The sequence below is a fragment of the Vulpes vulpes genome, chromosome 13 (assembly GCF_048418805.1).
Source record: "Vulpes vulpes isolate BD-2025 chromosome 13, VulVul3, whole genome shotgun sequence".
Classification (NCBI taxonomy): domain Eukaryota; kingdom Metazoa; phylum Chordata; class Mammalia; order Carnivora; family Canidae; genus Vulpes; species Vulpes vulpes.
In genome coordinates, this window is record NC_132792.1 from 60,578,407 (window position 1) to 60,606,182 (window position 27,776).

Sequence of the window (27,776 nt, forward strand, 5' to 3'; positions counted from 1 at the left end):
GGCCAGTGCCGACATCATGAAAAAGTTACTTGCCTGTGGACATGTGTCTAGAATTTTCATCTCAACACTGGGAATATAAAAATACCGTATAAACCTCCTCGTTCATATTGCTACTTAGCTGAAGCCATTGTCAAATTTTCTCACCAATATGAAATAGAGTTACTTGTGCTGAGGAGATTTATCTCCTGTTTTCTTTGAGATGGGATGAGATGGGAGGTGGGAGGGGAAGTGGAAAGGAAAGAGAAGTAGAAGAAAATGCTTCCCCCTTTAGATTTTCATCTGGATAATCATTTGTAAAAGTCCATACTGAAATGCTGGAAGAAGTATTGCTCTTGCAGTTTGGGGAAAGTAAAATTGGTAAACTGACCTTGGCCAACACGTGATAGCCAGTATTTGCTGAGCGCTTATTATGTGCCAGGTACTGGTTCAGATGCTTAATACACCTACCTCTTATGAGCTTTACTCCAACCTTCTGAAGCAGGTGCTATTATTATTATTTTTTTAGCAGGTGCTATTATTATGCCCATTTTCGAGACAAAGAAACTGAAGCAGGGTTGGATTAAGTAACATGCCCATGGTCACAGAGCAAGCAAGCAGTGGGCCAAGGCTACAATCCCAATTGACTAGGACCTCAGTAAAAAAAAAAAAAAAAAGAATGGTTTGGGGCAGAATGTGAGGTTTTGAGTGAGCCTTGGATGAAGGAACAGCATGTGGGAAGGCAGAGCCAGCAACTTACATGCAGAAGAAAATGTTATGTTTGGGGGTGGGGAGGAGGGGAGGCTGACCAGAGCAGGCTGTGTTATAGTGCGGCCACATTAGGTAGTTTAGAAGTAAAACGTCCCTGTGTTTGTCTTCTTCTGACTTGTTTGGGACGGCATTAAATATGGTTTGACAGTTAAGCCTGGGGTGTTTTGAATAATGCACAGAAGCCAAAACATCTAGATGCACAACTATTCAGAAATGTCCTTGGGTGCAGGTTGAAGAGGGGAGGAGAAAAGGTTTTGAAGGAGGGCCGCCCCTCCTGAGCCTCATGCAGACAAGTTCAGCCAGAGGGTGGCACTGGGGCCCTGGGCCTCCTGGCTGCCCCCTGGGGTAGGGAAAGCCCTAGCGAGTGAAGTGTCTGTGAGCCACCCTGAGATTTAGCCAGAGCTCAGTGAGTTTCTGGAAACAGGCTGTCCGTTTCTGGCAAACTAGCCAGATCTTCCTGGTAAATGCCTTTTATTCCTGCTCTGCAGCTGGTCACAAAGTGTGGGGGGACCTGTGGTCAGAGGGATAATTTTGGGATGAGAACAGAAATCCTGCAGCTAAACCAGTCCATTCAACAAGCTACATTCTAATTTCCCAGGTAGTATCGGCTTGCTCGATCTGGGGGCTCTTTCATAATTTTAAACAAATCTTTGATTTCCTATCGATACAATAGTAGAAAGGCAAACAAAACTGCAAAGTTGCTGGAAATTAACAACTCACAAAGGACATGAAATTTGCTTTATCAAAGAAAAAAAACAAGCTTTTTTTTTTTTTCAAATAGCAGAGAATATCTGAAATGTACTTCAAAACTGAACGCCTAGGAAATTTCTCTTTTATGTAACTCCTATTTGAGGAGTCAATCCCCGTACCTAGAAAATGAAAAATATAGTAACGCTTTCCTAGCATGAGTGATTCTCAGTCCTGACTGCTCCTAGGAATCACCCAGGAGCTTGAAAAAAATCACTGATGTCTGGGTCTCATCCCCAGGGGTTCTGTTTTCCTTTGTCTGGAGCGAAGCTTGAACACCAGCATTTGTAAAGCGGCCTCTGTATTCTAATGTGCCTTCTTGCTAGGGAACCACTTCTCTAGATGCTGTGAATGGGTCCTAAGATCATGGCTCCAGTCAGCCAAATGCCACTTATAATTTCAAAGAGAAAATCTACTATGTTACATTTTTGTAGAGGCAGCATGTTCTGGGGAAGAAAGGATTGAGCATAGAGTGAAGAATTGCAGGTTCTCACTTTGGGTTTGTAGGTTAAGTTTTCTGGATCTAAATTTCCTTATTAGGAAAAAGATACCATTCAACTGGAAGATTTCTAAGACTCCTCCCAACCTCCATATTCTCTGACTCTAGACATCTGGTTAACTTTGTTAACAAATACAGATGCCTTGGCTCACCTGTAGACCTGTTAATCTGATTGGTTTGGGGGGAGCTGTAAATACATATTTTCTTTTATTTTTCTTTCTTTCTTCTTTTTAGAGAGGGAGAGAGAGAGATAGAAAGAGAAAGAGAGAAAGAGTATAGGGTGAGGGAGAGAGAGAATCTTAAGCAGGCTCCATGTCCAGCATGGAGATGGATGTGGAGCTTGATCTCACAACCCTGAGATCATGATCTGATCTGAAACCAAGAATTGGATGCTTAACTGACTGAGCCACCCAGATGCCCCTACATCAATATTTTCCAAAGTTGCCTAGGTGATTCTAGGGTGCAACCAGAATTGAGCATCACTGCTGTGTGTTCTTTGTTGAGCCAAAGTCTTTTCTGATAGAAGTTGAGATTTGCACGTGTGCGGTGTGTGTACTCTATGTGTGTGTGTGTGCGTGTGCGTGTGCGTGTGAGTGTGTGTGTCGTATGTAAAACTGTATGTAATGCGCTTGGGGGTGTAATGCCAGCTGAAAGAGTGGCAGGAATTCATACTCAGCCTCACATTAATTCAGGAATACAGAAGTAATGCAAACACATATGTCCATGCTGTCTTAATTAGTCCCTGCTGGTTGCTCTGTTCACAAAGTGAAGAAGTATTGCCAAATGTCTGGGATTCCAGCCCATTTTAATTCCCTGGTGGCTTCATAGGAATGAAAAAGCAGGTAAGATGGCCCGGAACAGATATAGCACCCAACATTCACACATTGCTTTGTAATTCATCTAGCACTTTACATATATGATATCACTGAATCCTACTAAGACTGAGATTAATTTTCTTCACTTTAGGGATAGAAAATCTGAGACTCTAAAGAATCTAGTCCCCAAACACACAACTAAAAAGTAGTGGATGCCAATATTCTAACCTCAACTTTTTGATGTCATATTTTTCTTTCCTTCATTGACCTACTTCATGCATCTACACTGACCCTGCCAAATAATCCTTAAGTGACAAGGCATGGGGCTGTGGCAGGATGGGGGAAATACACAATCTTTTGGAGATTAAAAGTGAAGAGAATGGGGCTGACCATGTGGGTTTTTCCTCTCCATCCCATACAGAGTCAAACCAAAGAGAAGATTGTATTGTCTTCGAATGAAGGCAGTTAACCCTAGTCAGAGGAAGAGACTCAGGGCACTGGCCAGGAGTGAAATCAGTGTCAAGAGAAGAGATTGCTGGCAAGTTAATTCTAGCCTTAGCTGATGCCTTGATCCAGAACAATACAATCTCATTATTTTGGACTTTTTTCTTCTTTCTTTCTTTCTTTTTCTTTTTCTTTCTTTCTTTCTTTCTTTCTTTCTTTCTTTCTTTCTTTCTTTCTTTCTTTCTTTCTTTCTTTCTTTCTTTCTTCTTTCTTTCTTCATCCTTTTTTAAAGTCACGGATATAGTAACTAAAAAGATAACCCTCAAAGTAGCCAGATAGAAAAAGCAAAAGGCCAAAATATAAACATTCTGTAGAACACAACAGAACTATCAGGTTTGGCTCACAGATTCTATAACCATCTTGAGGAGCCTCAAAATTTTCCAGAAGTTCTCAGATTTTTAAGCTAGGGTTTGAGCATCACCTATAGAAAGAAATCACCATTCAGGCGATTTCTCTGTTCTAATAATTCAGGCACTTCTAAAAGGAATTGTTGGTAACATTTTCATACATCCATGTGATATGATCTAAATTCAGACTGATTCACATGGAAATAATGCACCAGAGGAGAATCCCAGTGAGCCAGATATTAAAGCATTTTGTGGGGGGCAAAACGAGTTTAGAAAAATATGAAAAAGCAAAGTGAAGTTTTTAACATAGTTAGCATTTAGCATAAGAGTGAAGAGCTTGTGCCAAAGTGCCATAATCTAGTTTATACTACATTTGCCCTTTAGGACATGTATTAAAATTTCAGGACAAACCATATGGAGAGGTTTGCAAAATTGTATACTGAAAGGTAGGCAGTGTACCTTATTCTCAAATGGCTATAATGCTTGCCACTTAGAAGGCTAAAATGGTAACAAAATCACCAATTTGCATGAAATATATTTAACAGGGAACATTTCCAACTCCCGAATAAAAGTAAATTAGTCTATTGAGGCTGGCTCATAAAAATCATTTAGAGCAACAAAACAAGTCTGAGGTTTTAGTCATAATCATACTTAGAGCTTCCTTAAGAAGGATTTGAAGATATCATATTAAAATATAATGAGTAAGTCTAAGCTTCTCCAGTAAACACTTGAAAATTAAGACTTACTAGTATGCCATGAAGGCCTAGTTTTATCCTTTCCTTCAACATCCTCCCTCCCCACCTTTTTCTATTTCAAAGGAATCCCTGAGCACAAAAAGGCATGAGGAAATGTAGAAAGTATGAGGATGAAGTTGTTTATCATGAATGTCTGTTCAATACGCTAGATACTATATCACAAGTATAAATATATGATGCCCTACATTGATGAGGCCATTTTAATAATAACTGCACTCTCCTTCTCAGGTGCCTGATATCCTGAACTGGTATTGGCTAACTGTGTGGATATCTAGAGGTCAGATAAGTTAAAAAGAAAAAAAAAACTCACAAAAGATTTGAACTTCTCTTTGCCTCATTAATGGAACTTACCTTGGAAGGCAGCAAGTGGTCTGAGTTTTTGAATCATATAACTCATTTGGATCCCAGCTCTGCACTCACCAGCTGCCATTTATAAATGGGAACAATGCCTACCTCATTGGATGGATGTGAGGAATAAATTGAGCTAAAAACATATAAAACTCCCTATACAGGGCTTTACGTAAGACAAATGTGTAATAACTATTATTTTTCACTTTTCTTCAATTTTGTTCTAAGTTTCAAAGACTTAGGCAGTTCCTCTACCATGATGACACACTACTTTTTTTAGCTAGCATAGATGTCAATCAAGAAGAGTGTTTAAAATAATTTATGTTCATATGTTTTCACTTTCCTTGGAAACAGATCTGTGTTAATTCATCACACAGTATTTCTTTAGTTCTTATTGGTAATAGGTGGTGTTCTGGGTAGCCTGGAATTCTATAGTAATATTTCTTTCTTTCTTTTTTTTTTAAGATTATTTACTTGAAAGAGTGAGAGAGTGAAGGCAGGTGTGGGTGGAGCGGCAGAGGGAGAGAGGGGCCTCAAGCAGATTCCTCATTGACACAGGGCCTGATGTGGGGCTCTATCCCATAACCCCAAGGTCATGCATGACCTGAGGAGAAATCAAAAGTCAGATAAGTGAGTCGACTGACTGAGCCACCTAGGTGCCCCATCGGTAGTAATATCTCTATTAATAAAAAGGATTCATTCTAATGAAATAATTGATGTCGGAAATCTTGTGAGCAGAGGTAGAAATGATGAACTAACACAATATGGCTTCCCTTTCTGTTTCCCAATCTTGGTCAGGTTCTATCCTCTTCTGTGGGTTAGATGACATCTGACTTTAGTACAGGGCAGGAAGACCCCAACCTGTCTCTTGGGTGGTTCACTGCCCAGAGGCTCAGCATCTACTCATGATCTTGACTAAGTAGCTTCTTGACCCTTCCTGATAACCAGTTAATAGAAATCTAAGGGGTAATGACTTCTTCTTAGATGGAACCAAGTTTCTGAACTTTCTAACGTGGCTACCCATTTCACATGTCTGATATGTCGAACTGGTGTTGGCTAATTGGGTGGATATCTAGTACTCTCTGAGGGTGCCATCTTTTTTTATTAGAGGGAGCCCAAGGAGTGATGAGGAGGCCCAGCTTAGGCCAATTAGATAATTCTCAGTCAGAAGAAAGCTGTTATAGTGAGTGTTCCATGACCACTATGAAAAGCTTATTTATACATAAATGTACATTGTTTTATATGTTGAAAATTTCTAAATTAGAAATGAAGAAGCATATGACTTGGGGTGAAGACAAGCCGTGACACTCACCTGCCCAGGCTGCTCACAGGCTGTCTGGTACCTGGCCTGCTGGCACAATTCTTTGACCCTCTCATATTTGGGCAAGTGATTGGACTGTTGGATATTCTTGCTGGATTCTTCCTTCTTACGCAAAAACTTCCTTTGACAGAAAAGAAGAAGTTTCTTATGAGAAATGATCTGAATCACCTATCCAGCATCTTTTGCCTTTTTCTTTTTCTCCCCTGTGACATGACTCTGCATTCTTCAAATAGCATGAAATAGATGGCAAGACCTTGTCCACAGGAGTTCAGCATTTGCTGAGTCCTCTGTGAAAACTACAAGCTGGGTACTATGAAGAACCACTGTCTCCCTAAAGCATTAATTTCAAGACATTAGGCATAAATGTTTAGCTTTACAGTTATATAAATGTTCTCTCAATGTTTTTATGGAAAAAAAAAACAAGACAATGAGGATTACGAATCAAAGGGGGAAAACCCAGCAGGGACTCTGGAGATTATAGTCTCATGGATTTGTATATTTAAAACTAGGAAAACCACATAAGGAAAGGAAGTAGAAAGGAGAGGGCCAGACAGGACTCGGGAAGGAGGGCTGGGAATGCCAATGGACTGGTCCGATCAGGAGCCGAGGTTGAAAAACTCAACAGCAAGCGCTCTGGTCCCATTGTATGAGAATTTATGTTTTACAGTTCTGATGCAACAATCGTTACTGTGCTGGCCAGCGGAGAATGAGTACCAAACCATTCAATCTTGTGACCAGGCTTACGAAATCTGCATGCTTAGTAAACCGGAATAAGGGGGAAAAATACTCAGCAGGGAGAGCTGCCCACTAGGACTGGTTCCCAGAAGCACCCCAGGAACCAGTAATTACCCTCTTTCCACGAGGAATGTATCACGCCAAATTCTGGCTTTCTTGTTTGTTCGAAACCTGAAAGCAAAATAATAATATTTACTGTTGGCATCTGGACGTTTTTCCAAATGGATCTGTGCTAACAGTTTATTTAAAGAAACACCTCTCACTTCCCGCAGACCATGACTGCAGCTCTATCAATATGCTATTCACAGACAGCCGAGAAATTCTCGGCTTGGGGTGATTCTCATGGGCAAAGAGTACTTTGACTCCACTTCTTTCAGCTGCTGGCTGGCTCTGGGTGCCAGTGTGCTTGGGGCTGGCCGAGGGAAAGCAAATTGACACACCTGTTACCTGGCTTTTCCAGATCCAGAAGTTTGAGGACCGACTTGCCGTCTACATCGGGAGGTGTGTCGAGGCCCGCAATATCCAGGATTGTAGGGGCCAGGTCGATGTTGAGAACGATCTGTGGGACTCTGCAAAGGGTCAGATGGTTACGCCCTGGGCCTAACACCAGTTGAGGTGGCACGTAGGGCCACTTTCTGCACACCGAGACTCATCAGCCTTCAATCTTCTCCCCCTCTATCTTAGTCTTCGATGCATAAAACCATTTAACTTAGATCGGACAATTCCCAAAGTGTTTCAAATGAGCTGAAGAGACATAATAACATTCTTCAGAGAAACCCTTCTACTATCATCACGTTCTCCCTTACCCCAGGACGCAGTGCAACGTAGCAGCAGATGAGGCACATGGATGAGATTCAGACTATCTGCGTTCTGGGCCCCAGTGTCGCCACTTCCAGAATGAGGAACTCTGAGAGGGGCACTTATGCTACCTGCCCGCTTTCTTCTTTGTTACATTAGAAGACCTGGCTGCACACTCCTTAAGGGCCATTCCAGATTTGGAATTCTGCTTGCATTTTTTTCTTTTACTCTTTCCATAACTGTTTCATGTACACGATCTTATTTTACATAGAACTTTCTGATGTGGCCGGCAGGACATGTCAAACCCATTTTATAATGGTAAAATAGAGATGCAGAGGAAGGCAGTGACTTGTCCAAGGTGGTAGAAATAGAACTCTGGTCCTTTAGGCCTTCTTTCTTCTAAAAGAAAATCATGCTTTTTAAAGTTATATTTTCCTCAAAGATTTTACTTAGTAATAATTTTTTAAAAACCCACTAAAAAGCAGGCATTGGCACTTTTTTTTTTTTTAAGACAGTGTGTTTCTGATTCAAAGGAGGTACAGAAGATGTCCCTAATGGTCACATTCTGTGTCCGTGTGCACAGGCCATGTGACACGGATTCCGGTTCGTTGGACAGAATTAATCAGTGATAGTTAATTTTCCTTTCTCTTTAAATAGTATACCTCAGTTAATTTGACATGTGGTAGGGGGAAATAAGGTTTTCATTTTCTAAATTACCAACCTCAACCTACCTACACCCTTTTCTGTTTTGGATGAAAAGAAACCAGACACAGATTGGTAATGGAATTGTCTCAGATACACATGAGCCACAACTGCTGAATGTTGCAAGTGGAGAAATACGTACATTGATCCTGGTTCTACACTTGGACCACGAATAAAGAAGGGCACACGGATGTCAAAGTCATATGGCATGGATTTCCCCTTGACCAGTCCAAACTGCCCAATATGGTAGCCGTGGTCGGCGGTGTAAATGATGTAAGTGTTGTCCAGCTCCCCTGTCTCCACGAGCATATTGTACAGCTGAAACATAACGGAGACAAGATGGGCAAGATGACAACAGTGTTGCCGTGATTTCCCCACAATGTCTTCCCCAGTATTTTTTAAAGGCAAGAGTTACTTTAACAAGGCTAAGAAACATGATCACTGTCTGCATTTTCTTAGTTGCTTACAATCCTGAAGGGAAAAAGTCTAATAGAGTCAGGTAACTTTTTTGAATTTGGCACATTGTTCTTAAAGGTTTTGTGCACCTATTAAAAAGAAAAACAAAAAACAACTCCACAAAACAGCCTCTATCACCTAACTCATAGGTTTTACTTTGAAAAATCCATTGTTAAAGCAAATTTTATCATCACTCTTAAATAGTTATCAAGGGTTAAGAACAGGCTGCTTTGGAGCCTGATCCACCTAAATCCAGCCTTTAGGCACATTTTGTTTGGCTTCAGTTGTTTTGTTTTTGAATTCAGGAAATTTCAAATAAAATGTATTTCTGGCTTCCTTGAAAAAATCGGAAGACCTCATGATACTAGCTCGATCTTCCTACATGGCATAAAATAGCAGGAGCTGGGTAGTTTCTTCTTGTTATAAATGTGGGCATTTAAAGATCACTATAGGGGCACCTGGGTGGCTCAGTGGGTTAAGCATCTGCCTTCAGCTCTGATCATGATCCCAGGGTCCTGTGTTTAGGCCCCACATCCAGCTCCCTACTCAGCAGGAAGCCTGCTGCTCCCTCTGTTTTTGCTCTCTCACAAATACATAAGATATTAAAAAAAAAATAAAGTTCACCATAATCCCAACCATTCCCCATTGCTTTATACCAGCTTTAGGTATTTACGTTTTTGTGAGTGTAGCCCTTGACTTACGGTATTTTGATTTTTATCTCCTCTTTGCCATTGGCTCCAAAGAACCAAGCCTGAGACGTAATAGAAGGGGTCAAGATAAGGGAGTGAAGATAAAGTCACTAAACACACACTCACGTACACTTATACACACACAGACTCTCTCTCTCTTTCTCTCTCTCAAAAACAACAATAAAACAAAAACAGAATTGGCAAGAATGGAGCTACACAAAAGAAGCTGGACCCAAACCTGTCACTAAGGCAAGTTTGTGTGCTTACCCTTTCCACAGAATCGTCCACTGACATCAAAGTCTGAAGCCTTTTGCGATGTAGAACGTTTGTAAATTCCATGTGGATGGGCAGCATGGGTCCCGTGTACTGCATAATCCAGTGCTTGTCCATATTTGGTGCATAGTTATAACTAGGGGTTCTGAAAATATCCAGAAAGGATTCTTACTATATATATTTTTAGTCATTTAGAGAAATATCTCAAGTTGAAGGCTGTGAAATAATCATTTAGGAAAGGCAACTTAGACATTGCCATTTTTTTCTCCCACGTATCTTCTATGTTTATAAGAAGAGCTAAAATCTTCACTACCTCAAACATCACACATCCCCTAAAGGCATATGGATTCAAATTTATAAAAAACCAAGACAGGCAGCTAAAAAGGTAATTAGTACAAGTTCATTTGGACTCATTGAATAAAATGTGTAAAAACACATCAAGACGATCATGGTATTGTAACATCTACAGATAAAATAAGGTAATACAGAAGAGAATGTTTTCATGGTGATGTTAACTCATAAAATTTTATAGCTAATTAGGCTATTAAATATATAGTCACAAATATGTGGAACAATGATGAATCATAATTTCAACATATTTTTTCTCTTGCTTTTACTGGGCTCTTTTATTGATTATTTTATTATTTTTATATCTAGTATGAATTTTTCTCATTCCTAACTTTGTGTATAGATACCGTTAATTTAATTGCATATGCTAGAATTATAACCAAGTCTACTTCTACAATATACATGCTTACCAATAAAGCTATTCTTTTTATAGACAGTTCAATACAAGTGCAGAGCACAAATTTTGTTAACTACAGGGAGGTAGTTTCAAGTCTATATCTAATTTATTGCAAAAACCCAAGGGGTGTCCCATACATTCCATTGGAGAACCCACAAAATATATCACCTTCTTTTTGATATCTAACCCATATCCCTTGACCATTAGATGCAGTCACTTCATATTCCCAAAGTTCATAACCATTCTGTTGTTTTGTACACATTAATTCATTCAATTATCTCTGCTGTTCTTGGAACTTGGTTTATTATTCCCATTTTACAGTTGAGAAAACTGAGGCTTAGCAAAGTTAAATCCTCAGATGGACAAAGCTACCAGGTGGTAGATCCAGGACTCAATTCCAAAGTCCATTAGGACCATTCTAACAAAATGAAAGAAAAGTGAAATGCGGGGTGCTTCCTATGTCTCAGACTGCTTCTCATATGACCCACAACTTTACAAGTAACTGGTCTCACAGAATAAGCAACAATCCATGTTGGTTGAGAAATCTGATAGCCAATGTCTGTTCTGGGGAGGATCCTATCAGTGAAAAATCATGGACAACGACAAATGTAGGGACCCTGCCCCATCATTATATTATAAAGCTAGGGAAACAGGGGCGCCTGGGTGGCTCAGTCAGTTAAGCATTCGACTCTTGATTTCGGCTTAGGTCATGATCTCAGTGTTTTGAGATCAAGCCCTGTGTCAGGCTTCATTCTCAGCATGGAGTTTGTTTGGGATTCTTTCCCCCCCCTTCTCTCTCCCCCACTCTGTTCCTCCCCCTTCTTGCTGTCTTTCTAAAGTAAAATTAAATAAATAAAATCTTTAAAAAGCCCAAAAAACCAAAAACTGCCCTGAGAAATATTCACTGTGAGCCCAGTGAATTCAGGGGTGCTGATCGTGTACTCCTCTAGTTTGTCATGGTACAAATTTCCCTTGGGGGTAAGCCTGGGGTTTCTGAGCTACATGACTGTATACTGGCTTATATACTGGCTTATTTATAAGCTCAGCTTATGCTGAGCTGTATAAATGCTGCCCATTATCATACATTTTCTTCTGCCAGTGGATTTGCAGAACCTCTCTTTTGATAGTTGAAAATGCTGTTTGGTACCATTCACCTTCTCGGCACAATAAGTCCCCCTGATGATCAGTGTGGATGCTGGTTAACTAGCAGAAGCACAACAGCACAAACACCAATATAACACTGAGCACAGAATATACTGTCCCTAAAATTATATAAATTGTGCTCAGTAGTGTAAGTCCACTCCCTGTTAAAGGGGCAGATTTGCAGAGTAGGAAAAGCAAGTGTGGTTCACTTTGCTCATCTGTATGTGGGGATAATAGCACTTTCTTAAAAACTTCTTTTGAGGAACAACAAATCTATCATCTATCTATCAACGTTTTGTTATCTCTTTCTGTACCACACTTAAAAATGCCTAGTAGAGCGGCACATGAATTTCCTATGGAAGCCAATAAACAAATACATTCTATAGAAGTGTCTGGGTCGAAAAATCCTGTTGCATTAAAATCCAACAAGCTCTTCTGGGATCACCTGCCATTCTTTTTTAAGAGAAACTTGCAACATGAGCTTCCTTCTGCTTAGCCAGTAAGTGACTCATGAGCCACTTGGTCCCATGTTTTTGGCCTGAAAGGGTTCCTCATGTCTAAAAGTGAACACGGGCAGATCAGCCTCTCCCATGTCAGGAGTTCCTGGGGTAGGAAAGCATGTAAGCCCTGTTTCTCATTCTCCACGCAGCATGTCGTGGTACAAACAGGATTAGATCGAGGGGCTGAGGAGCATGAGACAGGGGCTTCTAAGCCTCCGAGGAGAGGGATTTTCACCCGTGGGGGGAGCTGGAGGTCAGAAAAATATAGCAAGTGGGTCATGAAAGGTCCCCTATCCATTTACTGATACGTGCCCTGAAAAAGAATATGGCTATAACAGATTACACAGGGCTTCTTTCTAGTACCTAAACATCTTCCTCTCACTGCCTTGATGCTGGCTTGCCTTAATTTTAAAAGAAATCGAGTTGACTTTTTTAAAGCCACAAAACCTCAACACAAATAAAAATTAACAATAGGGAACCGAAACGAAGGCTCACAGCGGGCAAATTACATCTTCTACTGGCTACCTTGATGTGCTTGGCATAGCTCCACCTCGCTTGGAGGACCGGGGAAGGTCGCAGCAAATTACAAGCCTCAAATTGGACTCCCGGATTTGCAGAATGACATATGTTAAATCTGGCTTCTATTAAAGAGGAGAGTTCAGGTCTGCTGTCAAAGCCACTGTCCCTCCCCACCTCCCAGCTTGCCTTTCCCCGCCCCCTCCCCCCTTAATTTTCCAAGTGGGAGCTGACCCCCAGCTCTGGGGATGAAATCCCAGGTGGGATCTCAGCAGGGGGCTGAGGAGGGGGGTACGAATTTGCCTTTTAAAGGAAGACAGACTGCCACTGCTTCCCACAGAACAGCAGCTGTTGGGGGGGGGGCTGCAGGTGGAAGGTCGGGGGTCGCTGGAATTGACAATGTTGTTGAAAAGTGATCTTTTGCCAAGGACCTGTGGTTGCCTCCTGCTGGGGTCTGCCAAATTCCTGGAAGATGCAGCCTTCAGGGTCCCCCCCTCCCCATGATAATTAAGGCTTGCTTCCCTAAGAACTGAGTCACAATGATTCAAATAGGGCCTGGAGCTGGCAGCTGGACGACAGCCACAGAAAGAAGCAGGTAGCTGTTTTAGGGAAAAGTGGAAAATCACATGTCCAACTGTTCCAGAATGTGTGGGGATCACACGTGCAATCTCATCCCAGCCCTGTTACTAGTGTGTGATCTTGGGTAACTTTTTTTTTTTTCTCTAAGCCTCTGTTTCTTCACCTGTATAATGGGAATAACAACTTCAAAGTTATGTGGGGGTTTAAAGAGATTTCAGTGACACCAGAGAACAAATCCTGGTATCACATCAGACCTATAATGGCAGGTAGCTGGCAGAGATCTTATCATGAGTAGCTCTTTGGACTGTCGTGGCAACCCTGAGGTGTAGGCAGGACATCTTATTCCTGTTTCACAAATTAGAAAGTAAAGTGTCCAGAGGCGGCTCAGAAAGTCTGTCCGGGGCCAGAGCGCTCTCCATCACATCACAAGGGCCAGGGCGCTGCACTGCACCACAGTCCCCAAGAAGTGCCTCGAAATCCCAGTCATTAAAAGATCTGATACATACATTCCTTTCTCTCAAAAAAGTAAGTCTGAAAATCCTTAGCCTTTGTCCTGGTTTAAAATATTAGCCTCTTTGGCTTCCCATTCAAGTGCCCCCCACCAGCTGCTTAGTGTCTACTTTTGCTGACAGTACAAGATAAAGTCTGACCCTCCAAGGCAAGCTGGTTGCATCAGCGAAAAGATAGATTACACTGGCTGTTTGCTTTAAAACTGAGAGGACAAATGAATAAATTGACGTTTTTGAGTATCAGTTGCTTTCTTGGGGAAAAAAAAATCCATGTCCCAATCGGGTAAGACGTCTTGCTGTCTCTTCAGAGGAGGATTTACCCATAAACTATGTATTCCAGGACTTACGTTCTCCACAAACATGCCTGGAGCCCTCAGTAGACTGTGCTCTTATTTGAAATGTTAACTTTTTTTTTTTTTTTTTTTTTTTTGCATATTGCTTTTCTCCAGTTGTTACTTGTTTGGATTTATTGCTCAGCATTAGATCACAGATCCTTCAGACCACACGTTTGTGAGTTCAACCTTTGCCATCTGTGTGCCAATTCTCTTTGGGCTTTGATTTTCTCTCCTGTATTGCTTATTAGTGTAACAGGAATAAGAATTCTGAAAATCAATAATGCCACCTTTCTTTTTGATGGGTGGGTATTTGGGGAGAATAATTCTCAGTAGAAAAGAAATAGTTTTAAGAAATGCATGTGTTGTATATTAAATCCATATTCAGGGAATTGCAAGAAACTTAGCAGTTCATTTTTATTGCCGATGGCCTTTGCTGTCACCCAGAGAAAAGAAATACATTTGTAGTGTTTTATATTTGACCAAGTGTTTTCTTCATTTGTTATTTAGTCTTGGACAACAAAAAAAAACCTCTAACGATCTAACTCTTAAAGGGTACTGGTAGCAGGACCATCATTTTGTAAGAAATGAAATAGGGTTTCAATTCCCAGAATAAGCCTGTTATACAGATTTAAGACACACACACTCAAAGCATTAAATTGGAAATTCTATACTTAATCTCCCAAGCCACACCATCTCAGCTTTCACTCAAATTGAACTTATTTAATTGACTTTGTAGAGATATTCCCCACCTGAGTTCAAATGTCTTTAGGTAGGTAACATTTGAACGCACACAGAATAATATCAAATGATCTTGATTATAGATACCGCAGGAAACTAATTTTAAAAGTCTTCTAAAATGCTGCAAACTCCAACAGAATCGTGCAAACTCCCACACAGCAGCCACTTCTGATATTAATGGTAACTGTGAAGTATACTGAGCAAACCCCGGCCAGTGCAAAGATCACCTGAGGCCAAGAGAACGGAGTTTTGGCTCCAGCTTCCCTAATCTACTTATGCGACCTGGGCAAAGCCATTTGGGTCTTTTTATTTTTTTAAATAGAGTTTGGGCCCTCATTTTTTAATCTAAGAATTTATGGCATTAGGTGATCTGCAGGTGTCCTTTAATTCATAAAGCCGATTGCTTAAATATTTTTATGCTATTAAAAATGGCTTAATGTCACCGAGGTGGTGGGGTTAATATGCTTATTCATTTGCTAAACAAAAAAGTTTCAGGCAGGGGATGTCGCAGGAGCCCTGCTCCCCAGGCACCAGAGCTAGAGATGTGAGGCTTGGCCCTGTCTTTAGGAAAGAGCTGTCTTGCAGGGCCTCATTCACATGATATCTTGTGTGACTGCTGCCTCCTGGAGGTGTGCAGTTTGATTTCAAGGGTCTGGGTAAACAGCCAGCACCATGGGATACATAGTCAATGAAGAAGAGAAAAACAAAGTGGGCACACAAAAGGAGCAATGAGTTTTGCCCAAATCAAAGAATTTTATGGGGAATTTAAAGCTCTCCCATCCCCAAAAGTCCTTTCTTTTGTGGATCTGTGGAAGAAATGAAATAAGAATGGGCAAATTCTCTTAAGGACAGACATTTCTTTCCAACTTAGGACAGCAAAGGCCTTTCAAAAACTTTGTTCTGAGGCTCACGCAGAGGTAGTTGTCCCTTTGACAGACTACGTCATCCCCAAACGGTGCTTTTAGAACCATTCTTGCAAGTTAGTGGACCTGGATTGTTCTACCAAGATTTAAGATTTCACTTGAATCCGTGTTTGTGTGTTTGCACACATAATCGCACACATTTCCAGGGGTGGGGAGAAACAACTGACAAACTGGAACAACAGCAACAACAACAAATTTCAGTCGTTAGGCGCATGATTGTAGGAAGGTGGTAGGGGCGTCCCTCAGCTTCCCCCAGAATCAGCAGTAAGTGGAAGCTCCTTTCCTGCCACTGCTGCACGTTACCACCTCACGGAGGCCAGGAGAGAAGAGCTACGTCCAAGTGAGAATGGGGGAACAGCAGTGCTATGAGGGGACGGGGAGGTAATTTACTGAAAAGCAGAGTAGGGTCCTCGCCACCACCAAGAGCTTTAGGGGAGGGATCCTTAAATGCTCTGTATGATGGAGGCTCCCTCAGACGTCACCGACGCCAGGCACAGCAGAGCTGCCTCTGATTCAACAGTGAGGCCACATCCGTCCTCATTCTTAGTGGGTTGGCAAAACCTCAAGCCTCTGTGTGTAAAGCCAACAGGCCAACATGGGTCTGGCTTCCTGGCTTGGTGGGGAGCGCAAAGCGCCCTGGACACGCGACGCACCACTCTAGTCCCAGAGGGTCGGAGGTCCACAGCCCGAGCTTCCCGGGACTGAACCTTCCCAAAGGAACCTTCCAAAAGGACTTGCTTCTCTCACCCCTGTGGGCTTCTCGCCCTTTTCAGAGGACTTGCCAAAGATTTCTTTTAAAAAAAAAAAATATTTATTTATTTATTCATGAGAGACACAGAGAGAGAGAGAGAGAGGCAGAGACACAGCCAGAGGGAGAAGCAGGCCCCCTCTGGGACTCGATCAATGTGGGACTCGATCCTGGAACCCCGGGATCATGACCTCAGCCGAGGGCAGATGCTCAATCACTGAACCACCCAGGCGTCCCTTGGCAAACATTTCTGCGAAGTACTTAGCTTCTTCCATCCCTTCACTTGCATGTGGTGCTTGTGTTCTCGCTGAGGAAACTGGCCATGCCGGGGCTCCGGGCTCCTCCGTTAGCCTCCTGTCTTCATCTGTCTCCTTTGTCTACACCCTGAACTGTGACCCTGTGCAGTCACTCATGGGGACAAGAGCCACCCACCGCCTCTTGCCAGCCCCTTGCTCTGGCAAGCGGCAGTCAGGGAGGCCTGGACACCCCAAGGTGTGGAGCCCCAGGGGGCCTTCGAAGGCCTGTGGGTGACACAGCAGATCTCTCCATTCGGGGTGCACCAGAGCCCCACGCTTAGCAGCAGATAGAAGCTGAAGCACTGAACTCACAGTGTGGATTTTCATTTTCTATGGCTAAGTGTGGTCTCCCCACTGGCACTTGCTCGTAGTGCACATTTTGCACCTGGAAAAGACAGCACGGCCCACACTGCAGCCGTGGTTTTAGGATGGCCAGGTGTGAGAGGCTCATCACGTGTGAGTCTTAGCTTGTCAAGAGATTTGTCACATTGCAATGGACATGTATCAACTTGTCACTTCTTCAGCTGCTTCCCCTCAACGTTTAGTTGAGCCAAGTAAAACTGTACTTTTTGTAGGTCAAGACAGATGGAATTGAGAAAGAGCTTTATGGGGTTCATCTTAACAGAAAGGATCAATAAGAATTCGCAGCTATGAAGTGGCTTCTGTGTCCCGGGACTTATGTGGTGGGGACTTGAGGTAGGCTTCCTCTCCTTTTTTTTTTTTTTTTTTTTTTTTTAGGCTTCCTCTACTAATTTTTGTTCATGACATCATATCAAAGCACGAGTATTATCCACATGTAACAGATGAGACAGTGGAGGTTCCCAGAGGTTAAAAAAAGTTGCCCACAGGCTTAGTATTGAGGACGGATGAAAAAGGAACCCGACTTGTTTGTCTCAAAGGCCTAAATGCATTTCACTCTGCCGTGTGTAGATTTTATTTTAGACACACAGGTGGTTCATGTGAACTAAAAGGGAATAACTGAAACGACTTGCATGTGAAAATGACCATGTTCCACCTTACATCACTACTCTACTAAATGACCTCCGGTGACTCTCTCCTTATGGTTACACATTCATTCAAGTCTTCAAAACTCTGCTAGTTTCCCTTTCTAGCTTTATCCCTTATTGCCTTCCTTGCATGCCATTCTCTGAGGTCACATCTTAAATCGCCTCACTTAACGTGGTGACCACTTGTCCATGCTGCATTTTCATCCTGAAATCATCTACTCAATCTGTAGAATCAGCTGCAGAAATTTTACCCATTCTTTGAGGCTCGCTCTGAATGTCCACCGGTCCATGACTTGTCCACGTTCCCCTAAGAAATGTGAGCATTTCTTCCTCCAAACTTCCATAGCCCCTTGAAGGGCTGGCCTGGCACTTAATCACTTCTCTTCCTAGCGGTGATAAGGCAATTTGGACACTTGCCCATCCTCCCCCCTAGAGTAGGGGTTGAGGGGCAAACTCACTCCGTAAAGGATCAGAGACTAAATAACTGGAGTGGTGCAGGCCACCATGTACCTGCCACAACTGCTCTGCTGTTGAATTGTGAAAGCAGCCCAGATAACACACAAAAAAGTGAATATGGCTGTATTTCAATAAAGTCTCATTAACAAAAGCTGGTGGCAAGCTGGCTTTGGCTGCAGTGTTCCAGTCTCTCTGTCTTTGCTCATTGGTTCCCGATTGTTAGCAATCGTGTCTTCCTCATGCCTACATCCAGGCTGTACCGTGTGGTGCCACTTGTAAATATTTGTGGAATCAAAGAGAATTTTTATTTGCTGGAATCAAAAATGCTGTATTTTAGTTATCATTAAGGCCCCAAGAAGCCTGCAGATTCCTCTCATCTTGTAGTTGCTGTCTGTGTATGCCACAGAAGCTGTCAGAACCTCTTGACCTGCAGCTGCTTTTTCTGTAGGCCCAGGACCTTGCCTGGGAGCTTCAAAGGCAGGCTGACTCCTAAGGAGCCATAAAACACCACATTTTGTCAATCCCTTCTCCTGGGGAAAACACCGGTCAAAGGTGGGAGCATCTGCCAACGCAACAAAAGAACTTACACAGAGTGATTTCTGATTCAAAAGAGGAGAGAGGCGGGTCCCCAGGGCACAGAAGAAGACTGCGAAGACCTTTCTCTTTCACTGAACTGGCCGCTTGCTAACTCTGTAAGCCACCTGTAATGGAGAGCCACTTGCCACTCGTGGGCTTTGCTCATGGATTTAGGTGCATGGTTACATGCACGTAGATCCTCAGAGGTTTGGATATCCATCCACCAGGGTTCTTTCCAAAACACAGTGGCTCACCCAGACCACGTTCCCCAGGTGCTGGGGCAGCCTGCTTTGTTGACAATAGTTTATGCATTAAAATGCTTCCATTCTTCCATCCTATTTTGCATGCTCTGTAGGATAGCTGTCCTGGCTCTATATTTACTGTTAGTTCCTATCGCAGTCAGCTCTGACCTCTTTCCTTCTTTCAAAGTCACTTGATATGACAGAGATGATCTGAACACCACTGGCCCAAAGCCATCGGTTTATTAGTTATAAGATAAAAAAAATAAGAATATAAGGATACATAACGGTCAGCAACTACAGTGCCTTCGGCGCTTCTCTCTTTTCATAAATACATTTAATCTATTTTCTTTCTGTCTGGGACTGTGGCTGGGAATCAGTGTGGATGAAAAGGGATGATACTTAAGCATAAACAGATTAAGAACCAATTTTGGAGGTTTAGTGATGAAGGAAACTTATCCATTCCCCGCTCCCTACCTGTCTGATGGCCGGTGGTTCAGAGGACACAGAGCCAGCTGCTCTGGAGGGGAAGACTGCGTGTTATTGCAACGGATGGGAAGGAAGCAAGTCGACAGAGTGAAAAACAAAATCATGTTCTTTGCTGCCAAAGCATCCGGGCTTTTCCACTCTTGGCTAGTGAGAGTTACCGGCGTAACAGGGCTCTCGGCTGTCTCGGGCCCCCACACCATCAGCCCCCTTCCCCTGGGCCTTCCCTCCCCTCCTCAGCAAGCCTCTCAAAAAGAAACATCAGGTTATTTTAAAGCCGTGACCTGAGAAGGCCTCTCGGGCAAGCCCATGCAAGCTGCTTTCTACAGCAATCCTAACTGCACATCTGCAGCAAAGCTGCCCCAGTGCTCGCCTAGAGACCAACCCACGTTTCTACAGCCAGACCAGGGAGCGCCACTCTGCTGCTAGGAGAAGCACACCGCTTGATTGTTATTTTTATGAGATCATGCTCAGGAATATTATTTAGGACAAACTGAAGGGAACGCCTGATAAAAATTTCCCCCATTCACCCTATGCACTTGTCTTCCTTTCCATTTAGCTACTTACAAATGTTGGAAATGTGATTCCCAATCACACCATTAGACAAGTCCTTCATGCCAGGCCCCCCGGCCTGCGGTCTCATGGCAGGAGCTGGTGTTCCTGCCTCTGGAGAAGGAAGTAGGGGGAGTGGGGAGGAGGGAGGCGAGGAGCAAAGGAAAGGCCTGAGTTCAGCAGGTCCCAGAACTGACGTTATTACTCACATGTGTTGGGAAGCATTGGGGTACAGTTTTGAAAACTGTGGGGCCGAGTCCTCGGGGCCGTGGGGCGCAGCGTGGCTGATCACCATCATAATGGGCCTATGGGGATACATTCTCTTAGACATTTTGAAGTAATTAATGCTCTCGTTAGTGATTAAGTCTGTGAAGTAGTCCTGAAACATACATTTGACACAAAACAAAAATTACAAAAGGTGACATTCATCAGATCACATTTGAATACTGCTTTCTTCAGAAGCATCTCACTGAATGAAGAGATAAGGTCTAAAGCAGGAGGGAAAATGATACTTCCCAAAGCAGCAAAACATCTTCCATAATAGACAAAATCAGCTGCCAGTTACTTTCTAGGGTTGCTAGCTTGGTAACATGCAAAGATTTCATTTTAAGTACGGCACAACTTAGCAATTAGGAAAGAAAAAAAAAAAAAGTCCAGTCCTGTTTGCCCAAGATAATGATCAGATCTGGCAATCCAAATGCTAGAGCGCATGAAACACCGGATACATATTTCATTCTCAGGTTTCATTGATGTAATTCGTTGACAAAAAATTTAATTACTTTCAAGGGCAGGAAACACCCACGCCCACTACAAATTCACAGTTGCAGAACACACACACACACACACACACACACACACAAACAAAAGAAAAGGCCTTATCCACGAGATTTAAAGAAAAGGTCTTTTCTTTAAATTAAAAATTCACCTGTGGGAATTACGCAATAATCGCTAATGAGAGCCGTAGCCAAAATCTGGGTGCACAGGGAAAAGCCACAATATTTTATCAATTAATTTACTTGAAACACTAAATATGGGGAGCATTTGATTTCCTGCAGATTATACTGTTAATTGCACAACTAAAATGATACAGCTGCTGGGATTTGAGCCTGTCTTGTTAATAAAATGACTTAAGCTGCAGTCCAAGGGACTGATGCAACTCTGTAAGGGGGAAGGAAGAAATGGAATGAAAAGGAACGATGAAAACTTAAATTAAACCACCTGCTTCCCCTAAGTGGGTATCGTTGGCCTGGAGCTCCCGGACAAACTTTATTCAGAAAGTGCCCAGGCCTCGTTCACAATGTCAGAGGCTTCCAGGCATGACTAATCACATGTAGACTCAAGGACCAGAACAGCTGCAAAAGCAGTGCCCAAGGGAGGAAATCTGTGTCACATGTCATTGTTAGGACAAGTCCACAGGCTATCACCTTCTTCCATGGGAGTGTCTGTTTCATTCCTTTTCTCACTCAAAAAAAAGCCATATATTCTTTTCGGACACAGTTGTCTTTGACACTTAATCAGCTGTGATAATGGGCAAGTTACGCTAATTTTAGTCTTTGGAGGGAATCTTGATTACTTTGCTCTCCTTAGGACAACAGGGAAAGAAAGGTTAATAGCTTGAACAAGGAGCATGAAAGCATCCCCACAGATAAAAAATGATAGCGGTGACAATTAGCGCACTTTGTAGGACATTGCTCAAATCTGCCTCCAAGGTCCCCGCCAGCTCTCCACTTTGATGAGTCTGGGATCCTATTAGCAATGTTTGTGAATTCATTTGCATTCATTGTTTTCGGAAGGGGACTAAAGAGTAAGACTTAGACCTTATCTCGCACCACGTTCCTTGAACTCAAATCGGGCCAAGCATAAAGGCAGCACTGCGCCAAAATTAAATCAAGTTCCCTCTCTCTGATTTCTACCAGTGGCTCTTTCGTAGTGATCTATGCTAGATAGAGCAGATTGTCAGCTTCTTTTAGATAAGTGAGGAAGAGATGGGCATGGCTAGAAGAGAAGAGGATATTTTAGGCTAATTAGCAGGCTAAATTTGACGATATTTTCATACCCCTTCACTCTTGTCATCGGAATATTGTTTTATTTTAAGTTGGCAATCACAAAACCTTTGTGAATTTTAAAAAGTCTAATCTGGGATGCATTTGTTAGAGAACCGAGGGACGTGTCGATTTCAGTTTCTATGAATTGACTTGGAAATCCTAGGATTGATGGCCTCAGAGACTTTTGTGGACTCTGACTGCCGAGAGGCAGGTGGCCTTGTCACATATCAACGCTTGGCCAGACAGGAGTAAAAGCAAAGAATGTAGTTTCCTGACCCTCGATTATTGCGCTTGTCTGCTCTTACTCTTACATCTAAACCTGAAGTCACAGATGAAATACACTTTTACCCCAGTGAAAAGCAAAATGGTACAAGATGAACATTTGATTAGGTGGACAAATCCTCTAGAGAGCAGAAAAATAAAAAAAAAAAAAGAGAAATCACAAGACAGAGTGGAGGCATCTATGATTTTCTTGATGATGCTTCATCAAAGGCTGATTGCCTTTCATCCTAATGAGGGAAAAAAGAATCACTATTCAAAGTCAGTGTTCCTTGAAAGTCTTTTTCTTGCCTGGAGTTTAAAATTACCTTAAAATTTCTCATTCTAACATTGTGAGAACATAGAAAGCCAATCTCGTGGATAAGTTAACTCACTGAAAATGGCTTTTCCCCATTATGCACAAAGTAAATTGATGCAGTATAAAAGTGCCTGAAAATTACCTTTGCATAATCAAATCCATGCTTTTCTTTGATGCCATTGCGACAAACAGTGTAATTATAGAAACGAGAATTCTTGATTAATCCAAGCCATTCTCGCCACCCAGGAGGGATGTAGCTGCCATTATATTCATTGAGGTATTTTCCAAAAAAGGCTGCAAAGGGAAAAAAAGGCTTATTTTCTCATATGAAATGATTAATCACAAATAAGTGCATAAATGCATAAGTATGAAATTAGGACTCGAAAAAGGGGCAGTAAAACAAAAGTAAAACTAGGTAACAGTAGAAGCCAAAATAATAGTGTAATACTCTGATTCTTTGACAAAGTGACACATACACATTTTCCCTTTGAATAAATAAACGTAGCACCCAAGTACATGGATTATACTGCAATAAAATCACCATAACAATCATGATAATCTGGATGCATCTATTTCTCGTGGTTCTGCTGGGATAAAAGCAGAATGTACCCTTTTGTTAAGTTGATGTAACAGAGAATTAGCCAGTGGAAATCTGGAATGCTATCTTTGGCAAATACTGGAGGCCTGAAAGTTCAGTCTTTGTGAGAAAATAAGTTTCCTAACCTACTACTTGAGAGTTGTAAATGAATTATAACAACACTATGGTAAAACCTGTCTTTGTTTTTGCATCTCCAGAGCACAAATTCTCCAAATCAAGGAACCATGGCAGACTCCATTTCTATGGCACATGGTAAGAGTTTTTACGTCACATGCATCTTACGGCATCGGTGTTTCCGTTAGGTGCATTTTATGAATGTGCACGTCTATTAATGGTGAAAAAAAAATCTGGGTAACAGAGAATTACTACCTAGGTGACTAATGTTCATAGAATTATGGCATAACAGAATTACACAGGACTCAAACACTCCATTGCTCATCGACGAAACTACTGGAGGGACTTCACATCTGTAACTTTGGCATGTCCCATCCAAGGAAGGCCATGTGCAAAGGGCTTACCAATCCTTTCAGAGGGAAATTTTGGATTTGGTCCTCAACCATAGATGATGATAGGAGAGGGGCGAAGGAGAAAGTAGGGTGGTTGGGGTTTCGCAAATGGAATGGGTTAGCTCTTGAGGTCAAATACTTGCTGCCTATAAGAAGGGTAACCAAAAATGTATTGTTGGCACACTTTTGAGAAAGAGAGTACTATTTCTTTTCTTTCTTTTTTTTTCTTTTATATGTTCACTTACTTTAACCACACTACGTATACCCTGTTATCACCATGCGATGCAAATTTAGGTTAGACAAGAGAGCATCACAAGTGCAATAACACATTCTGGAGTATACCAAAGTTTGTGTATAAGGTCTGATCAAATCACCCTGCTGATAAATCATTAATCATTTCAATTATCGGTAATGTGTCAACTTTTATGATTCTTACAGAGAAAATAAACCAACTGCATACATTTAAGAAGTATTTTTTTAAAGATTTATTTTTATTTATTTATGGTAGACACAGAGAGAGAGAGAGAGAGAGAGAGAGAGAGAGGCAGAGACACAGGTAGAAGGAGAAGCAGGCTCCATGCCGGGAGCCTGATGTGGGACTTGATCCCGGGACTCCAGGATCGCGCCCTGGGCCAAAGGCAGGTGCGAAACTGCTGAGCCACCCAGGGATCCCCAAGAAGTGTTTTTTATTTACCTTTGCATTAGTACTTACAATCCCCACCTCTATTTCAAGATGACATTAAAAAATTATTCTAGGGATCCCCGGGTGGCGCAGCGGTTTGGCGCCTGCCTTTGGCCCAGGGCGCGATCCTGGAGACCCGGGATCGAATCCCACGTCGGGCTCCCGGTGCATGGAGCCTGCTTCTCCCTCTGCCTGTATCTCTGCCTCTCTCTCTCTCTCTGTGTGACTATCATAAATAAATAAAAATTAAAAAAAATATAAAAAAAAAGTTTAAAAAAAAATTATTCTAATACCACAGCAGCAACACTATAACTCTGCAATTACAGAAAGGTCAAACTGGGATCCAGGGTTGTTAATCTCATGTTTACATGCACGATTCTGAAATAAATACTATTTCTAAGCTGCTGTTATCAGTTTTTTAGGTTTGGTTTAAACACACACACACAAATTTTCATTTGTGGGGAAAGCCCGGCATTCCCATTATATTCCATGCACTGCTCTGAAAGGGTTGAGAGCCAATCAGCCCTAAAAACTGAAGTATTCAATCAGCCTGCAAGACAAGGAGAGTACTATTTCTAATAGTTGCAATTTCACCAGGAAGGCAAGTATAAACAAGCACTACTCTGGGTAACCCAGATGTCTGGTCACCCTGTTAGCCATATACATAGCCTTTCCCTTAAGTAAAAGGATGTAGAGACATTTTTATATGTGTAAATATAGGTGTATGTGTTGCATATACACACACGCTTATGCCTATACATAAATGCATATGTAAGACACACCTACACGCAAGTTTTAATTTTTCTGATTTTTGTTTTCTAAAGGCTTTATTTGCCCCAAGGGTGAGGGGCAGCGGGAGAGGGAGAAGCAGGCTCCTCACCGAGCAGGGAGCCCGATGTGGGGCTCGAGCCCAGGACCCTAGGGTCATGACCTGAGCCAAAGGCAAACGCTTAACTGACTGAGCCACCCAGGCACCCCTAATTTTTCTGATCTTTAAAAGGCTGCCATCTTTCGTTTTAGGGGGAAACGAGGGCTAGCCAGATGCCTTCTATGTCAAAGCCACTTTGCAGCTTCATCAAGCAGGTTTTACAGGTGCCTCCACTTACACACATAAAGAAAGATAGTTCCTGGATGCCTCGCCTGGGAAGACAAAAACAGATCCCAGATTCAGGCACTTTATCGGTATCACTCTTAAATCAAGTGCATTTCTGAATCTCGCACTTGCCCACAGTGCATCATTTGTGGGCTAGCTAGCTCGCTTTCGTCCTTACCATACAGCTACCTGTAGGATACCTCCATCTGAATGTTTCCTCGCTTTTAATACAATTGCCCAGAACCGAATTAATCCTTTTCCCTTCTGAGTTTACTTCTCTCCTCAGATACTCTTTTATTCTCTGTAAGAATCGTCTTCCTGGTTGACCAGGCTTGGCACCCTGGAACCTTCCCCGATTCACCTGCTCCTTTGGTTCCCTTGCTAAGCAGTCACCACCACCTGAAGGTTCTATGTGGATCATAGCTCTCAAACCTGCCCCTCTTTCTCCGCTTACTTGACACCCCTCATGAATGCTCACAGTCTCCTGCCAGCTCTCCTAGCCAGGCCTCAGGGGTCTTTCCATTCTTAGCGCCACCTTCCTGAAGACTGGCTCTGGTCACATCACTCTGTTGTCACAACTGTGGATGGACCTCCCCACCCCCCCCAAGTTTCACTTGACAGAATCAAGTTTCATTTGATAGCATGCCATGCAAGGCCACCCTTGGATCACCCTTGGACAAAATGCCTCTCTTTCCAGCCCAAGCCTGTATTTCTGTTATTTGACCCTCTCTCCAGAGAATGTGTCTTCTCCATTTGCTCTGGTTTTCACTTCTCCTGCCTTTGCCTGTGCCAGTCCTCTCATCTCCCTGCTGTGTATCAGGCTAGACCAGGTGCCATTTCAATTCCAGACTTTGCCCAAGTGCAAAGTGATTTGTCTCTTTGACTCGAATGCTGTCTTCGCTCTACAGTCATGTAAGGTAATTCCTCTTAGACTGTAAGGCTTTGAGGGCCAACATTGCCTTGGCCTCATCTTTGTACCTCCCCCCGTTTCCTATCCCTGCACATAGCATAGGAGGCTTCATAATTTTTGTTTCTTGCACTGGGGTTCATGGACCTCCATGTATTCTGGGGATCCTACATAAGTTCTAGACTTAGGTTTTCACTTGAATTATAAGTGCCTGAAGGTGATATTTCCGATTAGATTTATTTTCTTCCAAAAGTTAACTCAAGTTTGAGAAATGTCTACTTGTTGGATGGATGTTTATATATTGACTCTGCAAATGAGTGAATCAATCAAGCGGTCAATTGGCCAAACGCCAATTGCAGATTGACGAGTGTGGGACAAAGTGTCAAAGGATCTCACGTCAGATATGACTCAGGATTTCCCTCTGAGCTGACTATGTGCAGTAGGAATTCTAATGAGGGATTCTTATCTTTAGAGACCAACCACCTTTTCACCTAGAACCACAAGATGATTCTCCTTTCTGACTAAAGGCAATGTGACTTGCAGTCAGAGGCAGAGGACCAGGGCCACACCCCGCCAACATTACTTCAGAAGGGGACTATTTCCAGGAACTTTTCATTTAATAATCTCGGGCCCAGCTCTTTTCTCTGGCCTGCTCCTCATCCCCAGTGGTTTTCCCCACTTTTCTCTCCCTTTCGTCTTAAAAGAAGTAGAAGAGTGCTGCGGTTTGGAATATGAACCTGGGAGCTGGCCTGCCTGGGTTTAAATCCTGGCTGTGCTATTTGCTAGATGTCCGTCCACAAGCAAGTTACGTGGCCTCTCTTTACCTCTAGTTCTCCATCTACAAAACCATGAGGATGGTAATAACAGTGGTAGGATTGTTGTGAGAATCCAATGAAATTAAAAAACATAGGTGAGACACTTCAAACAGTGCCTGGCACATAACAAGGGTTTATTAAATGCCGCTGCTGCTCGTATTATTAGTAGCAACACCACTACCTTTTTTCTCCCAACTCTGTGCTCTGATTTTAAGTACTTTACCATTCGGCGGTATGAGGAAATCTTGTTTGACTTCTGCACTTGTGCATTTGAAAACATTTCTTGAGAGGTTACATATTTTTCCTCCCCAATCAGACTTATTTTGTGGCAACAGGTTCCCTTTGGGCTTACATTTTCCTGCTTAATTAGTTTTTTAGATTTTTCCTGCTATGTTCAGTTTTGTTCTCTGTTTTTTCCTCTGGGGGCAGCCGTGTTGGGTCATTCCTGCCCTTCCCTCATTGTTTGACT

At 42.4% G+C, this 27,776-nt stretch overlaps 1 protein-coding gene across 33 annotated transcripts in view; it reads right to left on the minus strand.

Moving 5' to 3' along the window:
- SULF1 (sulfatase 1) overlaps positions 1 to 27,776 on the minus strand; it is a 175,407-nt gene that overhangs the window by 35,049 nt on the left and 112,582 nt on the right. For all 33 annotated transcript variants that reach the window (XM_072734577.1, XM_072734572.1, XM_072734568.1 and 30 more), the window contains 7 exons: positions 22,849 to 23,000; positions 20,294 to 20,463; positions 9,731 to 9,881; positions 8,461 to 8,636; positions 7,259 to 7,387; positions 6,933 to 6,989; positions 6,075 to 6,204 (listed from right to left, as the gene is read on the minus strand). In XM_072734577.1, the coding sequence (XP_072590678.1) occupies positions 6,075 to 6,204; positions 6,933 to 6,989; positions 7,259 to 7,387; positions 8,461 to 8,636; positions 9,731 to 9,881; positions 20,294 to 20,463; positions 22,849 to 23,000 (965 nt within the window). The remainder of the gene's footprint in view (positions 1 to 6,074; positions 6,205 to 6,932; positions 6,990 to 7,258; positions 7,388 to 8,460; positions 8,637 to 9,730; positions 9,882 to 20,293; positions 20,464 to 22,848; positions 23,001 to 27,776) is intronic.